The 27,959-nt window shown below is 40.9% G+C and overlaps 1 protein-coding gene across 2 annotated transcripts in view; it reads left to right on the top strand.

The window, feature by feature from the left end:
- Window positions 1-27,959, top strand: part of ptprga (protein tyrosine phosphatase receptor type Ga) — a 430,472-nt gene that overhangs the window by 264,000 nt on the left and 138,513 nt on the right. For both annotated transcript variants that reach the window (XM_036559788.1, XM_036559789.1), the window contains exon 4: window positions 4,265-4,413. In XM_036559788.1, the coding sequence (XP_036415681.1) occupies window positions 4,265-4,413 (149 nt within the window). The remainder of the gene's footprint in view (window positions 1-4,264; window positions 4,414-27,959) is intronic.

The following is a 27,959-nucleotide window of genomic DNA, read 5'->3' as shown; positions in this document are numbered from 1 at the left end:
CATATTTACAGCCAAGATGGTAAAATGGGCATTAAATGTTGTGGTTCCCAAGGTGGTTTGATTTTTGTTGAAAGGACAAAATGGCTCTACTTAACATTTGGGTTGCTGAGCTCTGGCCTATCAGGTTTTTTATGGTTAATCACATTTTCTCTGTAATTTTAACCATTTTTTGAGCTTCAGGTTGGAAATTCTTGTTTTTCTCCTACCTTTCTTTGAGTTTCTCCTTCCTTATGCCAGAGGACTATCTTATATCTATCATAAGAAGAAAAACATCTCCTGAAAAATGAGTAACTTGCACTTAATTGCTGTTGTTACTAATGATTTTAAAGCTCTAAATGTTCTATACGGTTATCAGTGAATCTGTACAGTTTGGAAACTGTAAATATGAGAGAGGTTGACACCTCTGATCGTCAGCATCTTATTTGAGGTCCATGCACCATTACATCCAGTTCCTCTTTGCTCCTACCTCTGTCCCTCCTTATAATCTATGCAGAGTAAGATAAATGGCCCGGTGTTGGCTTATGAGTAATAGAGACACGCTCTGCTATATATAACATTCACCTGAGTGTTTTCTTTTTTTTTCAGCTATTTTTTTTCTTTGCTTTACTTTATGAAGCAAAATACACCTGCATAAAAAATAAAAAGCTTTCACAATGCTTTAAACTTCCTGCAGGCTTTAACTCTGACCTCTGACCCTCTTACCTTCAGCCTGCTCAACATCAGAAGGCGTGTGCGAGCGTGTGTGGGTTCCGATAAATAAAACTTTAAAAGTAAATTCATGATCCCCTAAAGACTTCAAGAGAACAGTGAGCATTGGTCAAGGATTTCCGTCCAGTTTTCAGTGTTTTTACACTGTTTCTCAAGGTCCTGCAGGCGTAACCACCTTAAAATCTGCCCGTAATAAATCTGAATCACAGAGCCGGGATTGCTAATGAAACCCTAGAGATGTTGCGCTTAAAGGAAGCCTCTTACCCCAGATGTAGTCAATCAGCCCAGACAAGTTTGGTGCCTAAATTTGGTTTCTTCAGTTTAGCATCTGAGCTACGATACTAACGTTGCTAACAAGCACCAGATGTCAGTAGTTTTCTGTAAATCCAGCTCTCTTTATCAGATTCCTTAATCGGATTTTCTAGACCTGACTCCAGTCTGAGAAATCGAAGTTTGCTTTTTACAAAAAAATGATCGTTTGAATAATCAGATAACTACAGAAGTCTGACTTTGATCGGTTTATTAAGTGCATGTAAACACGCTCAATGTTAATGTACCCTGAAGGGTACAACTGTGTTCTTTGAATACGTTTTTCCTGGAGGAAAGTTTGTTTTTGTACCTTTTCATAGCCTAAAGTTTTGTACAGAGCAATAAAGTAAAAAGCCTGGAGACGAGACGAGGTGCAGAATTTCAGTAGATTATGGTACTGTTATGTTCCCTAAATAAACAAACTGAAGACGTACCCTTGAGAGTCACCCCAGTGACAGTTTAGCACCTTTTTTCTGGGAGTTTAATCATTCAAAATTAATTATTTGTTTAAAATCTATGTACCTTCTTGGTGGATTTGCAGTGAATAAGCATTTAGATGATTATCCAGGCATCCACAGGCCCGTTTAAAGCCATGTTTAACATGCTGAAGATTCTCCACAAGTAGGTTTTGTGTGAGAAACAGAGGAAATCCATTACTATTTTGTCATTGTTTGACTTAAATAGCCTCTAATTATTTTGCGAGTCCTTAAATAATCAGTAACTTGATTACTGGTATAATCAGTAGGCACAGCCGTGTTGTGGATTAGGGTCTGCACCAGCTCAGCACTGAGGAGGTGAAGTGATGTGGAGAGAGAGAAGGAAGAAGTGAGTGCTGTTGGTTTTTCTCAGCCATGATCTGAAAGCTAATGCTGTGTGTGTGTGTGTGTGTGTGTGTGTGTGTGTGTGTGTGTGTGTGTGTGTGTGTTCTTTCTCCTGGCACCTTCAAATGACTCAGCACAGCTAAGGTGGTGAAAAGTGCTCTCTCTCTCTCTATCTCTCTCTCTCTCTCTCTCTCTCTCTCTCTCACTCGCTCTCTCTGACTCTCTCTCTCTCACTCTCTCTCTATCTGACTCTCTCTCCCTATCTGACTCTCTCTCCCATTCTCTCTCTCTCTCTGTCTCACTCTCTCTCTGTCTGACTCTCACTCCCATTCTCTCTCTCATTCTCTCTCTATCTCACTGTCTCTCACTCTCACATTCTCTCTCTCTTTCTCTCTCTATCTCATTGTCTCTCGCTCTCACATTTTCTCTCTCTCTCTCTCTCACACTCTCACTGTCACATTCTCTCTCCATCTCACACTTTTGCTCTCTCACTCATTCTTTCTTTTTCTTTCTCTTTCTCTTTTTCTTTTTGTTCTTTCTTTTTCTTTTTTCCTTTGCTCATTCTTTTTTCTCTTCCTCTTTCTTGCTTTTTTCTTTTTCTGTCGTTCATTCTTTATTTCTCTCACTCTCTCTCTCTCTCTCTCTCTCTCTCTCTCTTTTTCTCAACTCTCACTCTTTCTCTTGAAGCATTGATTGGATCAGATTACTTGTAGTGTGCATATAAACTGAGATTTTCCTTCAGATTGTTGAGTAGAGTGAGCTTATAAACACCTCAGTGTTAATCTATAATCTGAATATATTCAATTGGATTGGGAAAAATCTCTGCATGTAAACACAGCCGGTGACACGTGACAGGGAAAACCTAAACTAAAACACAGCTAAAAAAACTGATATAGCATTCTAGTGTAGCAGTTTGACCTCAGGTGCGTAGTTGTGTTAATATAGACTCTCCTGTGCCGGTGATGTAAAAAGCTGGGTCGCTCATTTCAGCCGAGCACTTATGATAAATTGGGGCAGAAATCTCCTGTGTGAAAGAAGCGGAAGTGGAACCGATTCTGCAATTCAATCAGAACGAGAAATCAGTCAGACAAAGCCTGCGTCTATTTAAGGTCGTGTTGGTTAATTAAAGCGCGGCCTTTTTTTTTTACAGGAGGCCAATTTGTGAATCTAAGTGCTGCACAGAGAGAGGAGGAGGGAAAAATGAGCTCTTTCTTTCAGATCTAGAGTCATATGAAATGACAAAGGAGTTGAAAAAAGCAATTTGAAATGCCGGAAAGGAGATTGCTCCTGTCGGCTGAATTAGCACTCCATTTGAGACCTTGCCTTTGAGGCCAGTTGGGACAGACGAAAGAGGCCACATGTAATATTCAGCTCTTCCCCTCTGAAGGGGCTAAACGAATAAACCCTAAATATCTAGTGAAAGTGTCCTCCAATCAGTGTCCCTCGTTTCAGCCCAAACACAAATCTGTGAGCCGCTCTCATCTTATGTACACAGCTTTCTAACATCGAGCAAAGTGAGCCATCAGCATGTTATTCTCTTTATCTCTCAGTGAAAAACTGCAGCTGTGCTCTGAGTGGGACAACAAATCCAGCTAAAAGAAAAAAAAAGGGAAACAAATCTGTAATTAAGCTCTTTATTACAGTTATAACCTTTTGTATGTCATTTATAACACATTTTATTTTTATGTACTTATATGATTAGATTAGATTCTAATTATGTATTTAAACATTTATAACACCTTTATAACCTTTATGTATTTACCTCTCCTTTTTATGCTTATATTTTTGTATAGTAATATAAAATTTAACGTTCATTTTCATGTAAATTGTAAATGTTTTTTAGTAATATTTTATGACATGTATTTTATTTAGGTGCATGTTTTATTTAAAACATTTATATGTAACCTGTTTATCTCACCAGTCTCATAAAACATTTATAACGTGTTTGTTTGTTATTTTTGAATTTAAGTTGCATTATTTATGTCTTTTTATAAGGTCTTATATAAAAAGAAATAATAATAGAAATAAGACAAGCAGTTTTTGTACTTTTATAAAATGTTTATATTTATAGAACATTTATACCAGATTTATAGCCTGCTTATAAGCTACATATAGATGTTTATGAACGCATATGTAATTTATATTGAATTTCTGAACAAAGTTAACACATCCTCTGCACATCTAAATGCATAATCTCTGTTTGTTTGCTGAATTTAAAATAATGGGAAAAAATAAAACATAAAATGTGGCCTGTGCAAAAGTTATGGCACATTTTATCTTTTAATGTATTAACCATTTTACTGAAATTTTGCAGAATGTCATATTTATGTTCCCCGTAGTAGATGTGTTATTTTCACAAACTTGTTATTTTCAGTAAGCAGTTATTTGTATTTCTCTCTCTCTCTCTCCCTCTCTCTCTCTCTCAGTGGCCATCCTGCTGAAGGACGATTACTTTGTGCGAGGCGCTGGCTTGCCAGGTCGTTTTAAAGCTGAGAAGGTGGAGTTCCACTGGGGTCAGAGCAACGGTTCAGATGGCTCAGAGCACAGCATCAACGGCAGGAGGTTCCCTGTGGAGGTGAGAAGCTGCTTCATCTCTCTGCAGCCTGGACTCTTTACACCGAATCTGATCACAGCCAGAAAACACGGAGCCCCTCGCAGGAATCACAGTAACACTTCGGCTAGTCCCATCAACAGAGGCACACCTAATAAAATGTGCAGCACTGTGCCCTCTCCTACTAAACTCAGTGCTCGTGTTGGAGCACTTCTGATTGGAGCTGTAAATCTAGAAATCTCTGCCTGACCTCTCAAACTTTTAGGCCAGAATGAGCAAGGTTCTAGCTTTAACTCACAAAATTATACATGAGTTCTGTATTCAGATGAACCCTTTAGGATCAGCTGACCTTTCTACGCTCTGCCCACAAATGCACTCTTTCGTAGCAGCTGTTGTAAGTGTGGACAAGTTTTATGAAACACTGACAAAAATCCTTCTCAGAATTGCTACATAATGTTGAGTTTCCAGTTTACAGTGCTGTCCTACCGAGTAGAATATGTTGTTGTAACTAGTGGGCTAACTGTCTGGCTTATGGTCACCTTATGGACTCTTATCATCAAAGTACAGCACAGTTTTATGCATCTTTGTTGCTTACGTATAAAGTGATCATTTAGCCTTTTTCACCCTGTTAGGTTGTTTATGGAATAATAACTTGTGTATTGGCGCGTTTATTGAGTGACAGATCTCATTAGCTGATACATTGTGCTGAATCTAGAAAATAGCTATAATGCTGTCAAAATACTGTCAAAAATGACAGCACAATCGTGCAGAACACAAAGGTATGCAGAGGGTGGCCAGAGATAAGATTCCTAGTTCAGCAGTAACTGTAGGTGGAATTCAAGTTCAGCGTTAACTGTGGGCAAGATTTCTAGAAGTTTAACATTAACCATCGGTGAGATTCTTAGAAGTTTAATATTAAGCATAGTCAGAATTTCTAGAAGTTCAGCCTTAAACATAGGTGAGATTGCTAGAAGTTTAGTGTTAACCATGGGTGAGATTTCTAGAAGTTCAGCGTTAACCATAGGTGAGATTTCTAGAAATTCAGCATTAACCAATTGTGGGATTTCTAGAAGTACATCTTAAATCATATGCAAGATTTCTAGAAGTTCTGTTCTAACCATAGGGGCATTTATTGAAGTTTAACATTAACCATTAGTAAGATTTCTTGAGGCTTAGCATTAGGCATAGTCAAAATTTCTAGAAATTGAGCACTAACCATAGGGGTAATTTCCTGAAGTTTAGCATTAACCAAAGTCAAAATTTTGAGAGTTTAACTTTAACCATTTAAAAGTTTTCTAGAAGTTCACCATTAACCCTAGGTGAGATTTTGAGAAGTTCAGCATTAAATGAATGATTTTTTGGACTTCAATGTATTACCATAGATAAGATTTCTACAACTCCAGCTGAGGTGAAGATGCGTGCCATCATCATGTTAGCAGAATGGGACATTAGGAATCCCAGCCCAAGAGAAATGGGAAGAAGGGAGGGAGAGTGCGGAAGAGCGCCAGAGTGGTACGGAGGGCGTTCCTGTATCGATTAAACAGCACATTATGTAGAGCCAGTCTCTCCCGGGGCTGACCGGCGGCTGATACGTCTCCCTTCTCTCCCCCTGATTTATCATTATGGCAGGCTGGCAGCTTTTACACACAATAACAGCTCCTTTTATCACCCTCTTCAAACATGCAAGCACTTCTCTCACATGGCTGCCAAGTCCAGGCCGGCTTTCGCTCTTAAGTGGAATGGGTGTCATTCTGTTTCATTGTCTCACTTTTATTAGCCCCCCACCACCTCCCTGCCCAGTTTAGCAGTTAGCGAATAAGCTAGGGGGATGGCTACAGCACCGATTTCCGCTTATTGGCAGTTAGGTGATGTCATCGTGCCACAAATCACATTACGACAGGGTGGCTTCAGTGCTAAAGTTTAATGTCATCCGCAGGGAACGCCCCAGGATGCTTAACACAAACCCAGAGTGCACATGCCTTCATGATTGACAGAAAAAAAATCTGTTTATCATCAGAAAGGTTGTTTTGTAAGATTTGGGGCCTTTTCTTTGTTTATCTGCAAATTTTAATTCATGAAGGGTACAATCTAGAAATTCAGCATTAACCATAGGTGAGATTTCTAGAAATTCAGGGTTGACCACAGGTGAGATTCAGCATAAACCATGAGCAGAATTTCTTGAAGTTAAGCATTAACCATAGGGACATTAACTAGAAGATCAGTATTTATTGTTGGTGAGATTTCCCAGTTTGTTATTAACTGTAGATGAGATTTCTAGTTCATATTACCCATGGATGAGATTTCTAGAAGTTTAGCATTAACCATAGGTGAGATTTCCAAAAGTTCAGTGTTAACAATATATGAGACCTCTAGAAGTTTAGTATTAACCATAGGCAAGATTTCTAGAAGTTTAATACAACCCCATTTCCAAAAAAGTTGGGACACTGTGAAAACTATAAATAAAAACAAAATGCACTGATGTGAAAATCATTTAAACCCTATATTCCATTGAAAATGCTTCAAAGAGAACATATCAAATGTTGAGACTGAGAAATGATATTGTTTTTTGAAAAGTGTATGCCCATTTTGAATTTGATGCTAACAAAACGTTCCAAAAAAGTTGGGACAGGGGCAACAAAAGGCTGGTAAAGATGTGTAAAACTTCTGAAAAATGCTGTCTATTAGAAAACAGTTCATCGCTGCATCCACAAATGCAAGTTAAAACTCTTAAACACAAAGAAGAAACCATATTTAAACAGGATCCAGAAACGCTGCCACCTTCTCTGGGCCCGAGCTCATTTAAAATGGACTGAGGGGAAGTAGAAAAGTGTCCTGGGGTCCGACGAATCAACATTTGAAATTCTTTTTGGAAATCATGGACACTGTGTCCTCCGGGATAAAGACCACTCAGCTTGTTATAAGCGCACAGTTCAAAAACCAGTATTCATGATGGTATAGGGGTGCATTAGTGTGCATGGCATGGGTGACTGGCACATCTGTGAAGGCATCATTAATGCTGAATGATATATACATGTTTTGGGAACATATGCTGGCATCCAGATGACATCCTTTTCAGGGAAGGCCTTGCTTATTTCAGACCTGCCACCACTGAAAACATTTGGTGTATTATGAAACTAAAAATACGACAAAGGAGATCCCAAACTGTTGAGCAGCTGAAATCCTTTGTTAAGCAAAAATCGGAAAACATTTCACTTTCAAAACTACAGCAGTGTCTCCTCAGTTCCCAACCACTTACAGAGTGTTGTTAAAAGAAGAAGTGATGAAACACAGTGGTAAACATGCCCCATCCCAACTTTTTTGGAATATGTTGTTGGTATCAAATTTAAAATGGGCATGTGTTTTTCAAAAAACAATAAAATTTCTCAGTTTCAATGTTTGACTTGTTGTCTTTGTACTATTGTCAATGAAATGTAGGGTTTAAAAGATTTGCACATCATTGAATTTTGTTTTTATTTACATTTTGCACAGCATCCCAACCTTTTTGGAAATGGGGTTGTATTAAGCAAAAGTGAGATTTCTAGAAGTTTAGTATTAACAATAGATGAGATTTCTAGAAGTTTAGCATGAACCATAGGTGAGAGTTCTAGACGTTTAGCATTAATCATAGGTGAGAGTTCTAGAAGTTTAGCATTAAACATAGGCAGGATTTCTAGAACTTTAGTATTAACAATAGATAATATTTCTAGAAGTTTAGTATTAACAGTAGATGAGATTTCTAGAAGTTTAGTATTAAGCATAGGTTAGATATGTAGAAGCTCAGCATTAACCTTAGGTGAGATTTCTAGTTCATATAAGTTCATATTTACTCAAAGGCAAGATTTCTAGAAGTTCAACATTAAGCATAAGCGAGGTTTCTAGAAGTTCATTTTAACTGATCAGTTGAACAGTTAAACCATTGATCTACTGTACTTTAGCATTTTCATTTAGATGGCTTGTCCTTAAATCTAAGGCATCTAAGATTCTTGATTTTTCACATATGGTATTTCTACACTTATGATGAATCGTTTTTTGTGGATGGTTGGGATGAGATGATATGAAGAAAATTGAATTTGCATGTTTTGACTGTAAGCTATGAACACCTAGTCATTTCATAGGTCATGAGAATCAGGTTGTTTCCTGTTGGTGTAGCACAGTGGATAACACAGCTGTCTTCCGTGTGGCAAATCAAGGTTCAAGTCCTTGTCTGGGCGAGCATACCACGCTGTACCAGTATGTTCTTAGCCAGATGTTGGACAAGTGTAAATACATCTGTCACTCCAAGCCACATGAATCAAGACCCCTCCTGACTCATTACATCATATCAAACAAAACCACAGTAACTAAAGGCCATCACAAACACCAGATGTCCAAAAATTTGAAACCAGCAGCGTTCTCATTGTCTCAAAACGCAAATCCTATTTACATACCTGTCAATCAAATGTGTTAACCTGCCCTCTAAGAAGTGTCTCTTGATTCTTTTTAAGCACAAATGCCCTAGAAAACACCCTAATACAGCAGAGTAATCATGGAGGGCATGCATGATAACATAAGATTAAGCTAATTCGCCATGCCATTCAAAAATGAAGAACCATAAACAGCACGTCTAAGACAAGATTTCACAGTTCATTTGACTAAGTGTGAATGCATCAAATCCACATCTTATCAGCATTCAAGCCTAGATTGAATATTAAACTTTAGTTTTTTAGGCACAGATTAGTCGTGTGCTTGTCTGCTCAGCTTCTCAGCAGAGAATTTCTGTTCAAAATGTGCTTTTGTTTCAGTTTTTTCCTGTGTGTGTGAAACAGGCCTGAGATTTCTGCTTTACAGCTTTTTGTCAGTGTATTTCGAAGATGGGCAGGCTTGCAAGAGAGTGGCACACGGCTTTGCTCTGACTTTGATTAGTCTGGTCTGTTGAACTGTGAAGATCTGTGGTCTGTGGGATTGATTATCCAAGTCTGCCACGCTACGTGTATCGGTAGTGCAAAAGCCGAAAGAATGCAGATGAGCTCTCTCTATTCATACTGCCACACGGGCTTATCGAGAGAGAGAGAGAGAGAGAGAGAGAGAGAGAGAGAGACGGGGGGGTGACAGACAAGTGAGAGAAAGAAGAGAGAGGAAAGTGAGAGAAAGACAGAGAGGGGAAGGAGATAGGGTGAGAGACAAGATAGAGAGAAAGAAAAAAGGGTGGAGGAGGAAGTGTTAAAGACGAGAGAGGGGGGTGAGGGTAAGAAAAGGGAAGGGGGAGGGGAAGGAGTGAGAGACATGAGAGTGAAAGAGAGAGGAGAGAAGCAAGGGTGAGAGTGAGAATGGAGAGAAGGGAGTGAAAGAGAGAAAGAGAGAGAGGAGAGTAGCAAGGGTGAGAGAGAGAATGGCGAGGAGAGACCAAGGGTGAGAGAGAGAACGGAGAGAAGGGAGTGAAAGAGAGAAAAAGAGAGAGGAGAGTAGCAAGGGTGAGAGAGAGAATGGCGAGAAGGGAGGGAGAGAGGAGGAGCGAGAGACGTGAGAAAAAGCATGGAAGGAGCAAGGGTGAGAGAGAGAAAAAGGAGAGAAGGGAGGGAGAGAGGAAAGAGTGAGAGAGGGTGGAAGGAGCAAGGGTGAGAGAGAAAGAAAGGAGAAGGGAGAGAGAGAGGACAAGGAGCGAAAGATGTGAAAGAGAGGGTGGAAGGAGCAAGGGTGAGAGAGGAAGAAAGGAGAGAGGGGAAGGAGCAAGAGGCATGAGAGAGAATAAGAGGAAGGTGAGAGAGAGAGGAAGGAGTGAGGGTGGGAGATGAGAAAGAGAGGAGGGAGAGATGGGAAAGAGTGAAGGTGAAAGATGAGAGATGAGAAAGGGGGAGAAGTGAGAGAGGGAAAGTGGTGAGAGAAAGAAAGAGAAAAGAGAGAGAGGGGAAGGAGCGAGAGCGAGAGAAAGGAGAGAGAGAGACAGGAAGAAGCAAGGGCAAGAGAAAGGAGAGAGAGAGACAGGGTAAGGAGCAAGGGTGAGAGAAAGAAGAGAGAGAGAGACTGAAGAAAAGGAGTGAGGGTGAGAGAAAGAGAGAGAGAGAGACGATAAGGAGTGAGGGTGAGAGAAAGAGGAGAGAGAGGGGGGAAGTGAGGGTGAGAGAAAAGAGAGAGTGAGGGGAAGGAGCGAGGGTGAGAGAAAGGAGCGAGAGAGAGAGACAGGGAAAGGAGCGAGAGAGAGAGAGAGAGGAAGGAGCGAGGGTGAGAAAAAGGAGATAGAGAGAGAGGGAAAGGAGCGAAGGTGAGAGAAAGGAGAGAGAGAGAGGGATAGGAACGAGGGTGAGAGAAAGGAGATAGAGAGAGAGAGTGAGGGGAAGGAGCGAGGGTGAGAGAAAGGAGAGAGAGACAGAGAGGAAGGAGTGAGGGGGAGGGAGAGAGAGAAAAAAGTGACAGACAGGAAAAAGCAAGGACAAGAGAGACAGAGGAAGGAGCGAAGGTGAGAGAAAGGAGAGAGAGAGAGAGACAGGGAAAGGAGCGAGTGTGAGAGAAAGGAGTGAGAGAGAGAGAGAGGGGAAGGAGCGAGGGTGAGAGAAAGGAGACAGAGAGAGAGAGGGAAAGGAGCGAAGGTGAGAGAAAGGAGAGAGAGTGAGGGGAAGGAGCGAGGGTGAGAGAAAGGAGAGAGAGACAGAGAGGAAGGAGCGAGGGGGAGGGAGAGAGAGAAAAAAAGTGACAGACAGGAAAAAGCAAGGACAAGAGAGACAGAGGAAGGAGCGAAGGTGAGAGAAAGGAGAGAGAGAGACAGGAAGGAGCAAGAATGAGAAACGAGAGAGAAATAGAAGAAAAAGTTAGAAAAGACTGAAAAAGAGGGAGGTAATATAAAAGAGGAAGAATAAAAAAGTAAAGTGAATTGTAAAAAAGAAAACACTACAGGCTGGAGGAGGCAGAGCGGGAGGAGAGGGAAAGAGCAGCATTCGTGGCTGAGAGCTGCATTAGACGTGCAGAAGAGAGCGCGGCTCTAGTGGGTTAAAGCGCTCGCCTTCACCTGCGTGGTGCGCAATTAACACTGTAGCTAATGAGACTGATTGAAGCGGAGGGCCAATTAAAGATGTCAGCGGCGTTCTCTGTGGGACGCCGACACTTGTTGCGCAGTGCGATCACATCAGCGAGGCGCAGCCCTGCAGCCCAGCCACCGCATCACCTGCGGATAACGAGCGTGCACTGAAAAAATGAGCGCTAGCCGCCTGTGGGTGTGCCACTCGCTGCTGAAGTGGGCTTGACATGATTAAGGGGATGCAAAGTGCGAGCAGAGGGTTCATTAAACTGAATTAATTATACTAATTAGGACTTTTGAAGAATTATCGAACGACTCGGTACTGAGAAAATGACTAGTGGCTGTGGATTTTTCCCTTTTTTTTGGTCTTGCCTTTGTTAACTCTTTGATGACAGGGAGCTTTTATTGAGATTGCTTGAGGAAGACGTTGGTTTCTCGTGGTTGGAGGCTTGAATAACAATGGAGTGAAGGACGGTAATGGTATGCTAGCCGTCTAAAAGATTTATTCAGTTGCTTATATGTCATATATTAATGTTTAGCAACTGTTTTGATGCATTTAAAGGGATCTGTCACTTATTTCTCCCTCATAGCTCAGTGAAACAAGCAGATGTAGGAAATGCAGGGGCTAAACTTTCCATTGATACCAAATTTGTGTTTGTAAATAAAAGACTAGATATTTTATTACCTTTTGAGTTTGATGAAAAGTTGCTGTTGATCATACTGTCATGTTTTTTGACATTAAAACAAACAGAAATGTGCATGCTGGTAATGGAACATAAATCTAAATAATATTCATTGCTTTACTTGCTATGTAATTAAATTTGTAGTTGCATGTAAATGATTGTGTACTTTAAATCACATCCAGAGCAAAATAAAACTCTAGGCCTCAGAGGGTTGATAGACCACAAAAAGTTCTGGTTATTTTGATAAGACAATGTAAATGCAAGGTCTCGTACCATCATACACTGTGAAATATGTGAAGAAAAAAATATCCATTCTTTATGAGAGGTCTAGGGAGCAGCACGGAGCAAGATCAGGAGTCTCAAGCCATATCAAAAGACAGCTGCATACAGCCTGTAACATATTCTCAATTCACCCTTACATCCAGCCCACAAGTTTTTTTTTTCTTCTCTCCGTTTTTCTGCGGTTAAATATTTACATCTGATGGGTTTACCCATGAGACCCTGTGGCTGGTTACCCAACATAAGCTGTATAAATTCAGCATAAGCTGATGCTTATATTATTAAAAGGAAAAATAGGGTGCTTTATGCTAGAACAGCGGTCGGCAACATGCGACTCTTATACTGCCTTGTTGCGGCTCCACAGCAGAATCAGATTTTTGGGTATAAATAAAATACACCTCCTCTGCAGTAAGATAAAGCTCTGCTGATCGTTCAACACAGTTTTAACAATAAATGGTCTTAAACGCTGGAGTTAATGTAGTCCATAACGTCACCGTTTCACCTTTGGCACCAGACTGCTGGTCACATAGCAACGCAGACAACAATCTCGCCTAGCTAGTAGCTAACGAAACGGCAAAGAGGGAGATTTAAGGTGAACATCGATAATTTGGAGATGAATGGACTGATTTGCATATATAAGCACTGCAGCTGGTTTCCTGATACGTTTAATCTGCAACGAGAAACTGTCTGACACTAAAAAGTCACGAATCTGAAGTCAGCTTCTCGTTCGCCAGTTTCTTGTTAGAATTTTTCCGTTCCACAAGAAGCTGGCGAATGAGAAGCTGACTACAGCCTTGTAAAAAGTCTAACGTTAAGAGACATTTTACAAGAAGCTATTTTACTTTTGTGGAAGAGTTTCCTGCTGGAGATGCGAGAAAAGCAGTTATAGCTGAGCTAAAGATTAAAGCAGAGCAAAGCAAGTCTGTTTTCAGATTTTTTAGCCTATACTAGCACATTAGCACATAGTAGGGGTGCGGGAAAAAATTGATTCTTAGATGCATCGCGATGCGGACGTGCGCGATTCTGAATCGATTCATTCAACGTCAAAAATCTAAATATTTAATTTATAACGTAATGTTGACGGAACGCAAAGGGCGCCCGGACAGTCTGTGGCGGCACATAACAAAAACACAACGGGATGAGCGAGAAATCCGACCTTTCAACAAAAATCAAACCACCTTGGGAACCACAACATTTAATGTCCAGTATGTCTCAGTATGTGTTAATGTCCTAGTATAGACTAAACTGTATAAACGAAAACGCAGATTTACTTCACTCTGCTTTAAGCTTTAGCTCAGCTATAGCCGCTTTTCTTCCATCTCCGCCAGAAAACTTTTCCTCAAAAGTTGAATAGTTTCTTGTAAAATGTCTCTCAGCTTTGAGCTGTTTTACGAGGCTGAAGTCGATTCTCATTCTCCAGCTTCTTGCTGGACTTTCCCGTTCCACCTTAAATTCTGACTGAGGCGCCGAAGGTAAATGCGGCACCATTTAAGGTGGAACGGGAAAATTAGAAAGAGAAGCGACTTCATCTTCGCAACTTTTTAGTGTTTGACAGTCTGTCGTTGCAGATTTAACGTATCAGGAAACCAACTACGTTGCTTATAAATGCGAATAAGTCCATTCGTCTCCAAATGTTCGTCTGTCTTTCTCCTTTCCTTTTCCGTCTCTACCACGAGACCAAAACCGAAGTTATAAAATCACTAAAGAAAACGGGCAGGATGGCTATAATGTGCTGCGTGGTCATCCATTACCACTGGATCTTATTTCACCCTAACAGCGCATTTTATCGCAGATGAGTGGCAGCAGCTTCTCCAAACAAGAGCAGTGAATGAGAGCCTTCCAGTTCACTTGCCACATCACTTCCATTTGATTTATTAATAAGAGATATTGGACATAAATGCATTATGGATCATTACAAATACTCAGCTTTAAAAGTACCAAGTCCTCAGACAGTAAGAAAATAGAAATCATGTATTAAAAGATGCATTGAGGCTCCCGAGTGGTGCAACCGTCTAAGCGTTGGCCCTATCATCAGGAGATCGCGAGTTCGATCCCTGGTGATGCTACAGCCATCCGTAGCCAGGAGTCCGAGAGAGCACAATTGGCCTCGCTCTCTCTGGGTGGGTGGGATGGCCCCTCCTTCTCCCCCCATCACTCAGCGCGATGCTGGTCAGCGCAGGCGTCTGTTAGCTGACGTAACAGATCTGGCGGTTGGCGCTTTCCTCCGAGCGCGTTCGGCTGTCCAGTGACGTTGCGTGAGCGGCAGTTCGAAAAGAAGCGGTGTGATTGGGGGAGTCCTAACTAGCAGGTGGAATTGGAGACGACTAAATTGGGGAGAAAATCGGGTAAAATTAAAAGATGCATTGAGATGCATCGATAATCGTTTTATAATCGCTTTGCAGCCCTCTGAATCGTAATCGAATCGTGAGGTGCCTAGAGATTCCCACTCCTAGCACATACTGAGACATATTCACATATTCACAAATGGTAAAATGGACATAAAATGTTGTGGCTCCCAAGGTGGTTTGATATTTGCTGAAAGGACAAAATGGCTCTTATGTGGCTTAAGATTTGGGTTGCCAACCCCTGTACTAGAAGAACCAGTCAAACGAAAACCTGACACAGCATAGATGCTGCACGCTGAGCAAGCATGGCTGTAATTTATCAAGTAATTTGGCTATTTTCATGCATTCATAATGTAGCTAGTTAAATCTGCCTTTGTGGATTCATTCATGACATAACAGCACATACAGAATTTGGAAATGAATGGAAGTATCAGACGAATCCTCTGAAAATGCATTTTACTAGTGTTTTGCCAACACTTCACTCACATTCAGCAAGAAAAATTATGTTTAGTAGCACAATTTTAGCACTGGCTTGCCTATAATTCTACTATTAAACAGAAATTTATTTGATTTAATTGAACACTAAAATATTTAACAAAATATATTTATATTATTGCTACTACTACTAGTACTAAATATTATAATACTACTAATAATAAAAATTAATAAGAGTAAACACAATAATAGTAATAAAAAGTAATAATTATTATACATATATAGTATTAGTAGCAGTAGTAGTTGTGCTGTGTGGTGACAGAAGGATTGCTAATAAATGTTGACCAAGATTGATTAAATTCATACTTGAGACTAGATTGAAGCACATTAAACATGTCATTAAATGAAAAATTGAATTAAAAAATTATTAAGTTGTTCATACATGGAAAATTATTTTCCTACCAGCCCCTCTTAGATAACAGCACCTGGCTACCTCTACTGTAGATCATTAAAACATTGTGAAATGGTCAAAGGCCAAACAAGGACCTACCACATATTAAAAAAAACCCTTTTAGTTGTTGTTTATTCTTTTGGTGTGTATCAGTGATCATTACGCCTGAGCAATTCCTCTTCACTGCTGGTATATAGTTTATGCCATTAAAGGCATTCAGGTTTGTGTACAGGCGTACCAGTCTTTGCGTTCCTCCTCGGTCATTCCGATTCTGGATGATTCCAGGGCTCTTGGAAAGGGGGAAAACAACCTTGATGATCAGGGACAGACTTTGGGCGCTTTTGCATACAGATTGATGTTTCTCTAGCACCGGTTGTCATTAGTATTGGTTGTCCTTGTGATTTTTTTTTCCGTTTTTTGGTTTAAAAGTTCATTAATTAGTTTGTGTTTTTGATTGAGGGTAGGCCAAAGCTCAGATAATTAAACCGCACCCCTGCAGGGCCTTTGGCCATTTGACTGACACCTCTGCTTCGATGGACCCCTCTTTCGAGTGCGGCGCTAGTGGCCCTTGACTTCAGTTTGAAGGCTGGCTGTTGTGTATCATCATGATTGAAAGAGAGATGCTCTCAGGCACTTCCCTGTCCTTCATGCAGACCCTTCAGGCACTTTAAGCCGTCCAAGTCGTCCACAGCCACGGACAAAAGGAACGGGCAGAGTGCTGTTCACATCCTGAACAACAGGCTTTCTGTCACTCAGCGTGGATTGAGTGGACATGCTTCGCACAGATGATGTGGATTTTTGTTCTGATTCTCTCTCTGTCCTTTTCTAACGTGGATTATGGTGAGCTTGTGCTAGTATACTTGTTTGTGGAGAGGCTTTTTCAGCCCGAATTGTTTTCCAGTCGAAGGCTTCAGGCGGTGTGCTGCAGGGGTCTATTCTAGGTCCAGTAGAAATTCGCAGAGCACAGTGCGTAAGCCTTGATGGGATGGTTCTGTAGAGAATGAAGGGAAAACGCTCTGATCAGGCACGTGAGGACGTTTATAAGCCGCTTTTAAAAGACTTGATATTGTGTGATCTTGGCTGGCGGAATGATAGGGAAGATATAAAAGACTGTATCATTCAGACTCTCCCACAAGCACCTTGCCACACACATCCTAAGAGCTGCCTGAGGTAGGGAGAGAGAGTTAGAGTGAGAGAGAGGGAGCGAGAGTGGGTGGATGAGTGATATAAGCTGTGACAGATGTCTATCAAGTGACACTTTAGCAGACGCTCACCGCTACAAAGTGATGCAAAGGGGGAAATCTACAGGGAGAGAGCGAACGAGTGAAAGAGAAAGAGAACAAGAGACAGTAAGAGACTACCTGTGAACTAGACTGCGATTGCACTTAGCGTTCTCACCCTGCCAGTTACCTTGAAGTGTGGAGTGCTGTCATTTTGCAGAATGTGCAATTTACATTACATAAGACATAAATTCCATAATGTATTACTTTATTATGACTTAGAGTTAGTTAGATAATGAGTTACAATAACACTGTGTGGCCAAAAGTATGTGAACACATAATTATTGAGTTCAAGTGTTTCAGCCACACCCATTGCTAACAGGCCTAAAAAAGTCAAGCACATAGCCATGCAGTTGCTATAAACATGGCACCCTCATAGGATGCCACTCTTGCCACAAATCAGTTTGTGAAGTTTGCGCCCTGCTAGGTCTGCCCCAGTCAACTCTAACTGTACTATTGTGAAATGGAAGCATCTAAGGAGCAGCAACAGCTCAGCTAAAGTGAAAGACCACACAAACTCACAGAGCTGTGTCATTTATTGAGTGCTAAATCACGTAGCACATAAAAATCTGTACTCTTTTGCCTCACTTACTTCTGGAAGCAACAATTGCACAAGAATTGTGTGTTGGGAGCTTAATGAAATGGGTTTCCATGACCAATAAAGTTTGGTGGAGGAGGGATAATGGTCTGGGGCTGTTTTACAGGGTTGGGCTTGGCTCCTTAGTCCTTAGGGTAATGTTTTAGACAACTTATTGGCAATAGTTTAGGGAAGGCCCTTTCCTGTTCTAACATGACCATGCTCTTTTGCACAAAGCAAGGTCCATAAAGACACAGTTTGACAAGTTTGGTGTGGAGGAACTCCAGTGGTCTGCACAGAGCCCTGAACTCATCCCCACCACCTTTGAGATGAATTGGAACATCGATTGTGAGCCAGGCCTTGTTGTCCAACATCAGTGGTTGACCGACTCCACATTAATGCCCATGGTTTTGGAACAGGATGTCCAACAAGCTCATATAGGCGTGATGGTCAGGGTTCCATGTACTTTTGGCCGTATAGTGTACATTAAGCTTAAGCTGAGGTTCAAGTACGCACTTCGTTTTTCATTTGTTTCAATGTCAATGACAAAAACATGGCGAACATGTAAAGGAATGATATATGCAACAATAACTTTTTGTCAAATTAGAATAAAATATCTCCGCTTCTAATTATAAGCACACATGTAATATCAGTATAAAGTGTACAATATGCTCTTTCAACAGAATTTCTCCACTTGCTTCACTGAGCTATGGGTGAGAAATAATTAAACAAAATGCAAGAAGAAGCTTTTCAAGGCGCCTCAGGGGACCTAGTAGGGTTAAACAGAAGTGAGAACCTCTTTGACATAAGCTGTAATAAGATGGCCCCCTACTGCCTTAGCGGTATATTAGAACCACTCTTCTGCACCGTTAAATACAGGACGGTTGTTTCATTCTATAATCCGTCAGCTGTGCTGGCTGGACGGATGAGGCAGCAGGCCCTGTTCATTCTCTTACCCTCGACTTATAAATACGCATGAGGCGGTCCAGCCCGTGCACGAGATTTGCTGCAAAATGCCATTCTCATTTTCCTTAGTCGTCTGGATGAATGATTTATGATTTACAAGGCTTGCCATTTAGTAATTGTTCTCTAATAAGGCTCCTGAATGGTGTGATTAAGTGCGGGCCTGCTGAGCCCCGTCCCGCTGCTTTAACTGTAAATGGCTGGTTAATATGCTGAACACATCGTGCTGGGTGCAGCGTACGGCTAGCAGTCAGGCAAGCGTCACCTCGCGTTTAGAGCTACAGGTAACACTTCTTTTACACCTCAAACACACATACATTGATCAGGAAGTGTGTTTTTGGTACGTGGGGCCAGGCATTTTGGTTGTTGAATCATGAAACTTCATTCTTTTGTTCATAGTGGTTGAAACATCATTCTTATCTAACAGTGATTCATTCTGAGACTTTGGCTTTGTCCTTTAACTCATTCAAATCTGCTCCTGGAATAGTCAGACTGCCTGCATGTCCTCGTTGGCCCTACTTAAAGAATCAGCATGTGGAATTGGAGCTTTCTGTGTTACCATGTTCACTGTATAAAAGAAGCTCCATGCTGCCTATATTGTTGGATGCAGTGCAACAAAATTCAGATCGCGAAGGCCTTATTATTGATTTGAAGTAGTTTTGGCACCCCTGTTCAATGCACAAGTTACACCAAGCAGCTCTATATTCATGCAACAGAATGGGTAGAATAATAAAGTAATATTAAGGATGTGAAAGAAGTGATTTATTCATGCTAATGCATACATGACCATGCGCGCATTTACTATATATAGGCGCACGCACACAAGTCTGAAGACACTCAAGCACACATATATATGCATGCACATGCATGTACTTGTTCACTCAGACGTACACAAATGCCTACATAACAATTGAACCTTCAAGAAGGACCCAGTTTCCTTGTAAACAAGTGATGGGGGGGAAAAAAGCCTCGTCTCCTCGTGTGTTATGTCTATTGATCCCTGACCCCAGCAATTTGTGTCAGTGTGTGAGTAAACTGCCGCTGTCAGCCTGGGGTTAATGCCAGGGCTCCGTATGAAAGCAGTGTATTAGGCTTATTAGACTGCTGCAACACTGTCACACAGACGTAAATAAGGACAGAATAATTACCAGGCTGTCAGTCTGTCGGCCCAGCACAGGCCCAGCGACCTTCGCCAAAGCACTGCCATGTTACCTTAAAGTAGTAATTCCACAACAAAAATCAAATTTAGACGTTTCCGCCTTTTCCTCAAATGTAGTTCATCAGCTACAGCGTTTGTTGTCCAAAGGTCTGCACTGGAGCTTCAAGGCTAATATAGCTAACCAGTAACAGGCAGGCCTGGTAATCCTGTGGGTTTAATGAGTGCGTGCCCAGGGGCCTGAGCTACTAGGGGGGCAATTGTAAGGTAATCTAAACAGCTGTTTGGGCTCATGGTGAGATCTTTACTACAGGCACAACAACAAAAAAAGGAATTTTAGTTTTGTCATTGTGTGATGACTAATCATAATCCTCCATATCTGCTTAATTTTCTCCTCCAATCACTGCTTAGCCTTGCTCAGCTATTCATCATTACCTCGGTCAAGCTTTTAACAGTAAGCTAGTTCCACTGAATGCCCTTTGAATTTGAAGCTCCAGATATTCAAAAGATGTGCCTGGAGAATCTATAAAAGCAAGACCTGATTAAAAGATGCACTTTTTCAAAGCCACAAATAAAATATCAGCCAACAGAGTTAAAGAAAATTGCATCATTCTCATCAGTAGTGCTCTGTGAACTGTATGTTTACCGCTGTAGCTATTAATCATACTTTAGTCCACTTTTATAGATAATAGTATGTCATAAAGAGTGAGAACTCACATAAGCACTTCTGTCTGAGATTAACAGTCAGATGCTGTTTGAGACGACTATGCAATGATTTAGGAAGGCAGGTGGCTGATAACACTGCTTATAATTACCCCAAATGTAGTCAATCAACTTTGTTTGGTGGAGCTACAAGGCTAATGTAGTTAACACATAATGGGAGCTTTTCACTAGCCATTAGCATCATACAAACTATGCAGCTAACAAATAATGGAAGCTTATCCTTCACGGACTAGCACTGTCTAAACTGCGTCTCTATATCACTAAATACTTCATAGGTGTAACATCAAAAAACTCACTCTCCTGTACTCACAGGTATAGATAGTTTGTATGATGCTAACAGTTAGTCAAAAGCACCGTTTGTGTGTTAACTAAATTAGCCTTGTAGCTCCAACAAACGTCGGACATGAGGAACGCAGCTTGGACAGTGCAAAGCTAAAGAAGCAAACTTCAGGCACCAAGCATGTCTGATTGACTACACTTGGTATAACTTTCATCTAACTTAAAGTTAGACTAGGCTTTTCACTAAACTATTCCTTTTCCTTAAAGGTTCTCTCTTGCCTAGACATAGTATTTTGAGGTTTAGAGATGGCACAATATTGATGCGCATGCATTTACATGCACTCGTAATCAGATTTCTGCAGTTATCCGATTATTCAAATGGTCATGTAAACACCAAACTCCCATCTAGAAATCCAATTAAGAAATCAGATCAAATAAGCTGGATTTTAGCTCAGTAATCGGATTTCTCAGTGCATGTAAACTCTTGCTCTGATTTCTTTCGGATTTCTCATTCTGTGCATGTGCAGAACAGACTGCTGTACCGGAAATAAGCAAGCAGCGTTGCTGCGAGATGGCAGCAAAACACTTTTGGAGTGACGCTGAAACCAACTACATTCTCGACGAAATGTAGGGTTTAAATATTCTTCATCTTCTAGATGTCGTTTTGGGTAAAGTGTTGCAATGTTTTTAAAAAAGTGAGTTTTACATTAAGTTTATGTCACGTCTTCTTCTGTGAGTTTATTGGCTGGTTTCTAAGCAAAAATCTGATTACTGCCTGACTCATGTAAACCCTGATTACTCAAGTGCATATAAAAGCGTTAATCAGATTACAGACAAAATCTGATTTTCTGCAGTTGTCGGATTATTAATTGTATTGGCCTGATACCAATACTCATCGCTGGCATTTGCAATGAGGTTATTTTGGAGCAAGTTTAGTACATATTTATGTTTTCCATCATGTAATAGACAAGCAAATATAGGAAAAAATAATCTGGAACTGTCCCTTTAATATGTAATGACCTCTGTTTCTGGACGTTTCTAAAGGCCATGCTAACTTTGGTGGGATTGGGGCTTAAGGGTAGGGGAACATTTAACTGAATTTTGGGTGCCATGTCTTTTGGAGTCTTATCTTACTATGGCTGGTGGTTGGCTGGGTGAGGGGTGGGGGATTCTGCAGACAGGAGGATTGTGGGATACGGTGCTTAGGTGGTAAGCATTCCTTTTAATATCATGGCAGAAGCTTTTCCAGCTAGCGCTGTGATAACAGAGAGAGGAGGGGGGGGAGAGAGAGAGAGACTTGCCAAGGCCTTTATCCACCTGCTCTGATAAGAGAAGCACAAAGTAAATTAACACGCGTGATGGAGGCCGTAGGAGCACACACACACACACACACACACACACAGACACACACACGCACAGTCTGCCGTGGGTATCAGAGATAAGAGATGGCATTGATGAATTGAATTTTATTTCCCATCAGCCTTTGCAGCAACCACCATAGAAAAGTGCTTCCCGAAATATTACCTGATGCAAAGATAGTCTGAGCAGCGAGAAGGTGATGAAAAAAACTGCACGGCACAATAAGAACAGGAAGCACAAGTGATAAAACCGTACACATCGATATCCACTCTACTGTATATGCACATCTGCTGTTTCTGAATGCTATCAATAAGCACTTCCTATGGATCTGCAGATTAGCCTAGCCGGATGTTAGCTGCTAGGCTGCTCTCACAATTCTTAGTATTCCTTTGGAGGGGAGTTTGAAAAGAGGAGCGCAAATCAGCTTTCTGTTCCTGATAGGGAATATTCCGATGGTGTAAAGTGAGCAAACATGTGCTTATCTGCTATATTGTTGCAGTGGAACATGGTCTGTTTAGGCAATAGGCAGATAGCCAAGTCTGGTTTCGTACAGTACAGCCAGGCTTTTTCTCTGTACTTGAAGTGATAGTTGGGCAAATTAAACTCATACACTTTTCCCCTTAGCGCAAATATAGTTGATCAACCAAAACACGCTTGGTGTCCGAAGTTTGCTTCTGTAGTTTTGCACTGAGCTACGATGCTAATGAAGCTAACTGATGACGCTTTTGGCTAACAGTTAGGATCGTACAAACCAGAGATATTATAAAGGAGGAGATCGGTCACTGGTTGAAATGTGAATGGGAAAGCTCATAACGCTCAACACGGCGTCTGTTTATGGAAAAGTCCCACCCTTCAAGAAAACGTTTGGTGGTTATGCCAGAGAACTTGTAGAGAGAAGAATTACCACTCGGTAGTATCTTTCGGGTTTCTCAAATGCTAGAGGGCGCTCCCGAGCGAGTCCAAAATGAATGGGTCAAGATGGCGCATATAAATAAATGTTATAAATATGAACGCTTAAACATTTTAATGTAAAATAATACATTCATTTCCTGAACACTGAACAGCATAAAACATTTTAACGCTGCTTTTATATTTTTGAGCACTTTTGAACTTGAGTTATGGAAGTTTTAAACTGCGCCTCATGTACGTTCAAACGTCAGTGAGCGCGAACAGCCAATGAGCCAGCCAATCAGCAATAGGTAGCAGTAATGCCAGCATCCTGCTGCCCACAAACCCATTTTTCTGTAGAGAAAAGGCTTCCTTTGCTGTTTCAGTGAAATACATCCTTCTACTTTCTAAAATTAAAGTTCTGGGTGAGTGATTGGAAACTATTTTAACTTTTTGTTTTTAGCCGTTGAGCTCTATTTACTCCTGTTCATTGAGGACTTGCTTGCAGGCACCGTCTGGCGTTTGCAGTCCTGTTTTTGATAAAACAGGGGAAATAAGAAGTGGCCAGGCATGTTTTTTGTGCATTACTGAGCCAAACGCTATAAACTATTGTCAGATTCTATCAGTGATTTCAAATATTGATCCACTATTGGCTCGTTCGACCATGGACAAGTGGAGCTTTCTGGGAAAGGGATGCTAGTGCAATAAGAGAGATTTCATTTGTAAATAATTGGTGTAATGGACGTTATTAGTGCATGCACATGTTATATGTCATTCTGTGCTGGACTGTGGGGTTGACTGGGGGGTTTACATGTCTACCGTCACCTGGAGGTGTGGGGCGGTTGGTGACCTGCCCTGCTTCTCGGCCGTTCAGCTAGTGCTGGGCAGGGTGCTCCACTGCTGCTTGTTCAGTAAAGGGTCTAAAGCGCTATGTTTCCTGCATCTCCTTCTTTGCCAGACATGACAATATATTTCTTTTACGTTTTTCAATTTTGAGTTTTTAGGTCTCCCCCCTTTCAAAGAGATAGGAGACTGCTTTAATACATAAACATGTCTAAAGATAGGCCTAAAGTGTGTCTCCTAAATAGAAATATTATGTTCATCTGCCGTTGAAAGTATTTTGCAGCCTGCTTCAACTTCTTTTTTTTTCTGAAGAGTGTTTGCTGAGGAGAACCAGATGTCCTAAAAGCTTTTGAACATAAGCGTCTTGTTCTTTAGTAGTTCCATCAACTTTTTCATATTTACTCCCTGACACCTAAAAAACAGCGAGCACAGTTTTGGAAGCGAGAACTCTGTTGAACTTGTCAGCTTGTGTTTGAATGTAAGGCAGAAATTCTTTAGCAGGAGTCACTGAGTGTTTTCTTCTGTTTGCTGGATCTTACAGCAGTTCAGACAGCAGTAGAAGTGAAAGAATCCTGCTGGGCTGATGGTCTTTTTGCAGATAGTGTTATGTATTTTTAAGCATGGTGATCACGTCACAGAAGCAAGTCTGTTTGACTATTTTCTAATGGGTTTTGTTGCTTGCCTCCCAGAGCCATTTCTGGGCTGCAATAATCAATAGCAGAGGAATCCACAGATGTGGAGTTTTTATGAATAAAAGTATAATATGATTTGCTAATCAGATTCCCTGTGTTTCAGTACTGTCTAACCAACTTTGGCCTAAGCTTCAGGTTTAGAATGAAAACAGCAATACGTCATGTTTTTTGTTGTTCCAAGCACTCTAGCCTAGCAGAGTAAAGGGGCGAATTAACACTGGAAGTCATTATGGAGTAAATGGAGTAGTTTGGACATATAGCGCAGTTTAAACATAGTAAATAAGATGTTACACTTGCTCTGGCTAATAAACAGCTTTGTTCTGTTTTTTCGAGTTTGAGAATGATGTTGAGTTGATCCCTTCCCATGCGTCATCCAACAAACTTTACTTGAACTAATACAGCAAGTGAACAGCCCTTAAGATGGCAGCAGGGATTCCCTAAAGTGGAAACGATGAGGGCAAGTCAGCGATGGCATGTTGAATATAGGATTGAAACAGATGGATGGTGTCAGCCTCAGATGCTCCGTCCACAGAGTTACATTCACAGTGTGATGTATATGGCCAACTTCTGTAGTCTTGCTCTCTGATAGGCAGTCTGCACTTCCTTGTCTACGCACTTCCATTTGGCAGCTTTTATCAGAAACAAACTGGAAACAAACTTTGTTTATCAAGCTATGGTAGTCAAATGTCCAGATTAGGCAGTTCTTGGCCATGCTATCCATCAAAACCATATGAAGGTAGCTAATCAAATGTATTTTCTCAGTATTTTGTAGTATTTTATCATAGATGTATGGTTTGTGAGACTATTGATCGGATGACATTGGTCAGTGCCTAGAGCTGTTGATGTTGCTGCTGTGTAGCTATTAGCCTGCCCTGAGAGAAGCCTTTGAGTATGCCTTCTGCAGCAGGAGATATGACCTCTGAGGAGATATATGTTGCAGACAGGGAAAACGGTAAACTGTCACACACACACATACACAACCTGCAGAGCGCTCAAGTGCCAGGGGAGTTATAATGGGGATCCACACTCAAGTCTCAAGGCTGTAACAATGCAACATATTATATTGTATATTTTTTATTGTGTGTTGGGTAGTACATTAGCTCAAGGCTAACATATTCAATATATGACACTTCCATCTGTTTCTTTGCATACTTTATTAGCCCCCTTTTACCCTGTTCTTCAATGGTCAGGACCACCACAGAGCATGTATTATTTGGGTGGTGGATCATTCTCAGCACTGCAGTAACACTTGCGTGGTGGTGGTGTGTTAGTGTGTTGTGCTGGTCTGAGTGGATCAGACACAGCAGTGCAGCCAGAGTTTTTAAACACCTCAGTGTCGCTGCTGCACTGAGAATAGTCCACCAACTAGAAATAACCAGCCAACATTGTCCTGTGACCAGCATCCTGTGACCTGATGATAGACTATAGGATGACCAACACAAACTGTGCAGCAGCAGATGAGTTATCGTCTCTGACTTTACATCTACAAAGTGGACCAAAGTATGTGTGTCTAACAGAGTGGACAGTGAGTGGACCCATTGTTTAAAAACTCCAGCAGCACTGCTGTGTCTGATCCACTTGTACCAGCACAACACACACTAACACACCACCACCACATCAGTGTTGCTGCAGTGCTGAGAATGATCCACCACCCAAATAATACCTGCTCTGTGGTGGTCCTGTGGGGGTCTTGACCACTGAAGTACAGAGTTAAAGGGGGCTAACAAAGCATGCAGAGAATCAGTCTGTTATTGTAGAACAACACAGTGCACCTATGTAGTAAGTGGAGCTGATAAAAGGGACGATAAGTATAGGTACAGGGAGGTGTACTTATTAAAGTGGCTGGTCAGCGTATATTATACTGAAGGGTTGGAACACCATGCTTCTTAAAGATGTTCCAGAGATCTGCTGTCGTTTTCATACTCATCAGACCATTCAGTGGCCCCTCGTGCCCTGTAAATGAGGACATTGACATAGAGGTCATATGATGGAGGCCACTCCTATAAGGCTAGAAATGTTTCGTCATAGGATAAAAGTGGGTAGTCAGTAACTTTGTATTGATTTGCAATGACCCTTTCATCTAAGGTGACAAGTAGACCCAAACCACGCTAGCAAAATGTCCCCATTTCGTAACAGCCGCCACTGGACCCTTCACTGTAGGGCTCTAGAATTCAGGCCTGCATCGTCTTCTTGTTCTGTGGCGCACATGTACTCGCCCACTTGTGGAGGATATGGTGAAAGATGACTCACACTTTTTCCACATCTTTGTAAAACAGTGCTGATAAGTTTTACCACTGAACTCTCAAATATGCATTTGATAATGTTATCAGTCGTCTGAGGAACAGTTGCTCTTCTGTTTTTGCTTCCATATTGCACTAATGCATTCATTCAAAGTGCACTTTCAACCACAATTTACAAACCTATTTACTGATGTATTTCCCATAGATCTAAATTTAGATGTCACAGAACACCACAGTGTCACATCAGACTGAGTTATGAATTTTGTGAATCAATACACTCCTAATGTATGTATATGTATTTTCTGATATATGTTATGGGTTAATTTTGCCTGAAGATGGTTTCTCTCTCTTTTTTCCCCTCTCTTTCTCGTTTTCTCTGCTCTTACATTCTATTAAAGCTTCAGAGATAACTGATGACTGCCATGCCCACTCTCCCCTCTTTATTTATTTATTTAATTTTATTTCCTTTTTTATTTATTAGTGCCTTTCCTCGAGTAGTGGGTGCTTGCAATTGCTAACATAATGTTATATTTCCCTGCCTGTCTTCAGTGGCACTGAAAAACACATCCATTCTTTAAGAGCTGCATGCTACCTAGAGGGCAAATAGATGTTGTCCCAGTTCTTTGCTGGCTTGATACCATTTTTAATAATCTCATTGCAGATAGTGGCTCGACCTCCTTTGTTTTCTCAAAAGCAATATATTCCTTGTTTTTTTTATGAGAAAGTAATACTGGCAAAATTGAAAAGGAGTGAGTGAAGCACTAACGTATCTTAATACATCTGTGTTGATTTTTCATTTGCAGAATTTTTGTCTCTTTCTCTCTCTTTCTCTTTCTCTCTGTGTCTCTTTTTCATCTTAACCCAGCTCTAGTTAAAGCACAAGAGAAGATGATTGAAAAGGCAGGCATTGGCTGTTTGTTAAGAGATCACACTTTTTATTTAAGCTTTTTGTCTTTGATTTCGTCATATTTTGCCATCAACCTTCCCAGAATAATCAGTCTTTATAATAAACCAGTCATTTTACAAAGCTAGAAAAAGGATGCTAACAAGATTGAGATTGAACATTGTTAGATGTGTGAGAAACAGGATTTAGTGTGCGTTACTGTTTTGATGATTATTCACAATGAATCAAATTATTTGAGTGATTGAGCTTGGCCCATATGAATCAGTTTGTTCAGGAGGGTCCATGTGAATTAAATGGTTCAGTACAGGCCATGTGAGGAATGATTCAGAATGGACCTGCTTGTCAGGATGGACAATATAAATTAAATGTTTCAAGATGGACCATATGAATCAAATTGTTCAGAACGGTCCATATGAATCCGAGGCTACAGTATTAAACATATGAACTGAATTGTTCAGTATGGCCCATTTGAGTTCAATTGTTCA

Source organism: Colossoma macropomum, unplaced genomic scaffold (assembly GCF_904425465.1).
Source record: "Colossoma macropomum unplaced genomic scaffold, Colossoma_macropomum, whole genome shotgun sequence".
Classification (NCBI taxonomy): Eukaryota; Metazoa; Chordata; class Actinopteri; order Characiformes; family Serrasalmidae; genus Colossoma; species Colossoma macropomum.
Note: the sequence above shows the minus strand (reverse complement) of the source record. Positions and strands in the feature narration are given on the sequence as shown.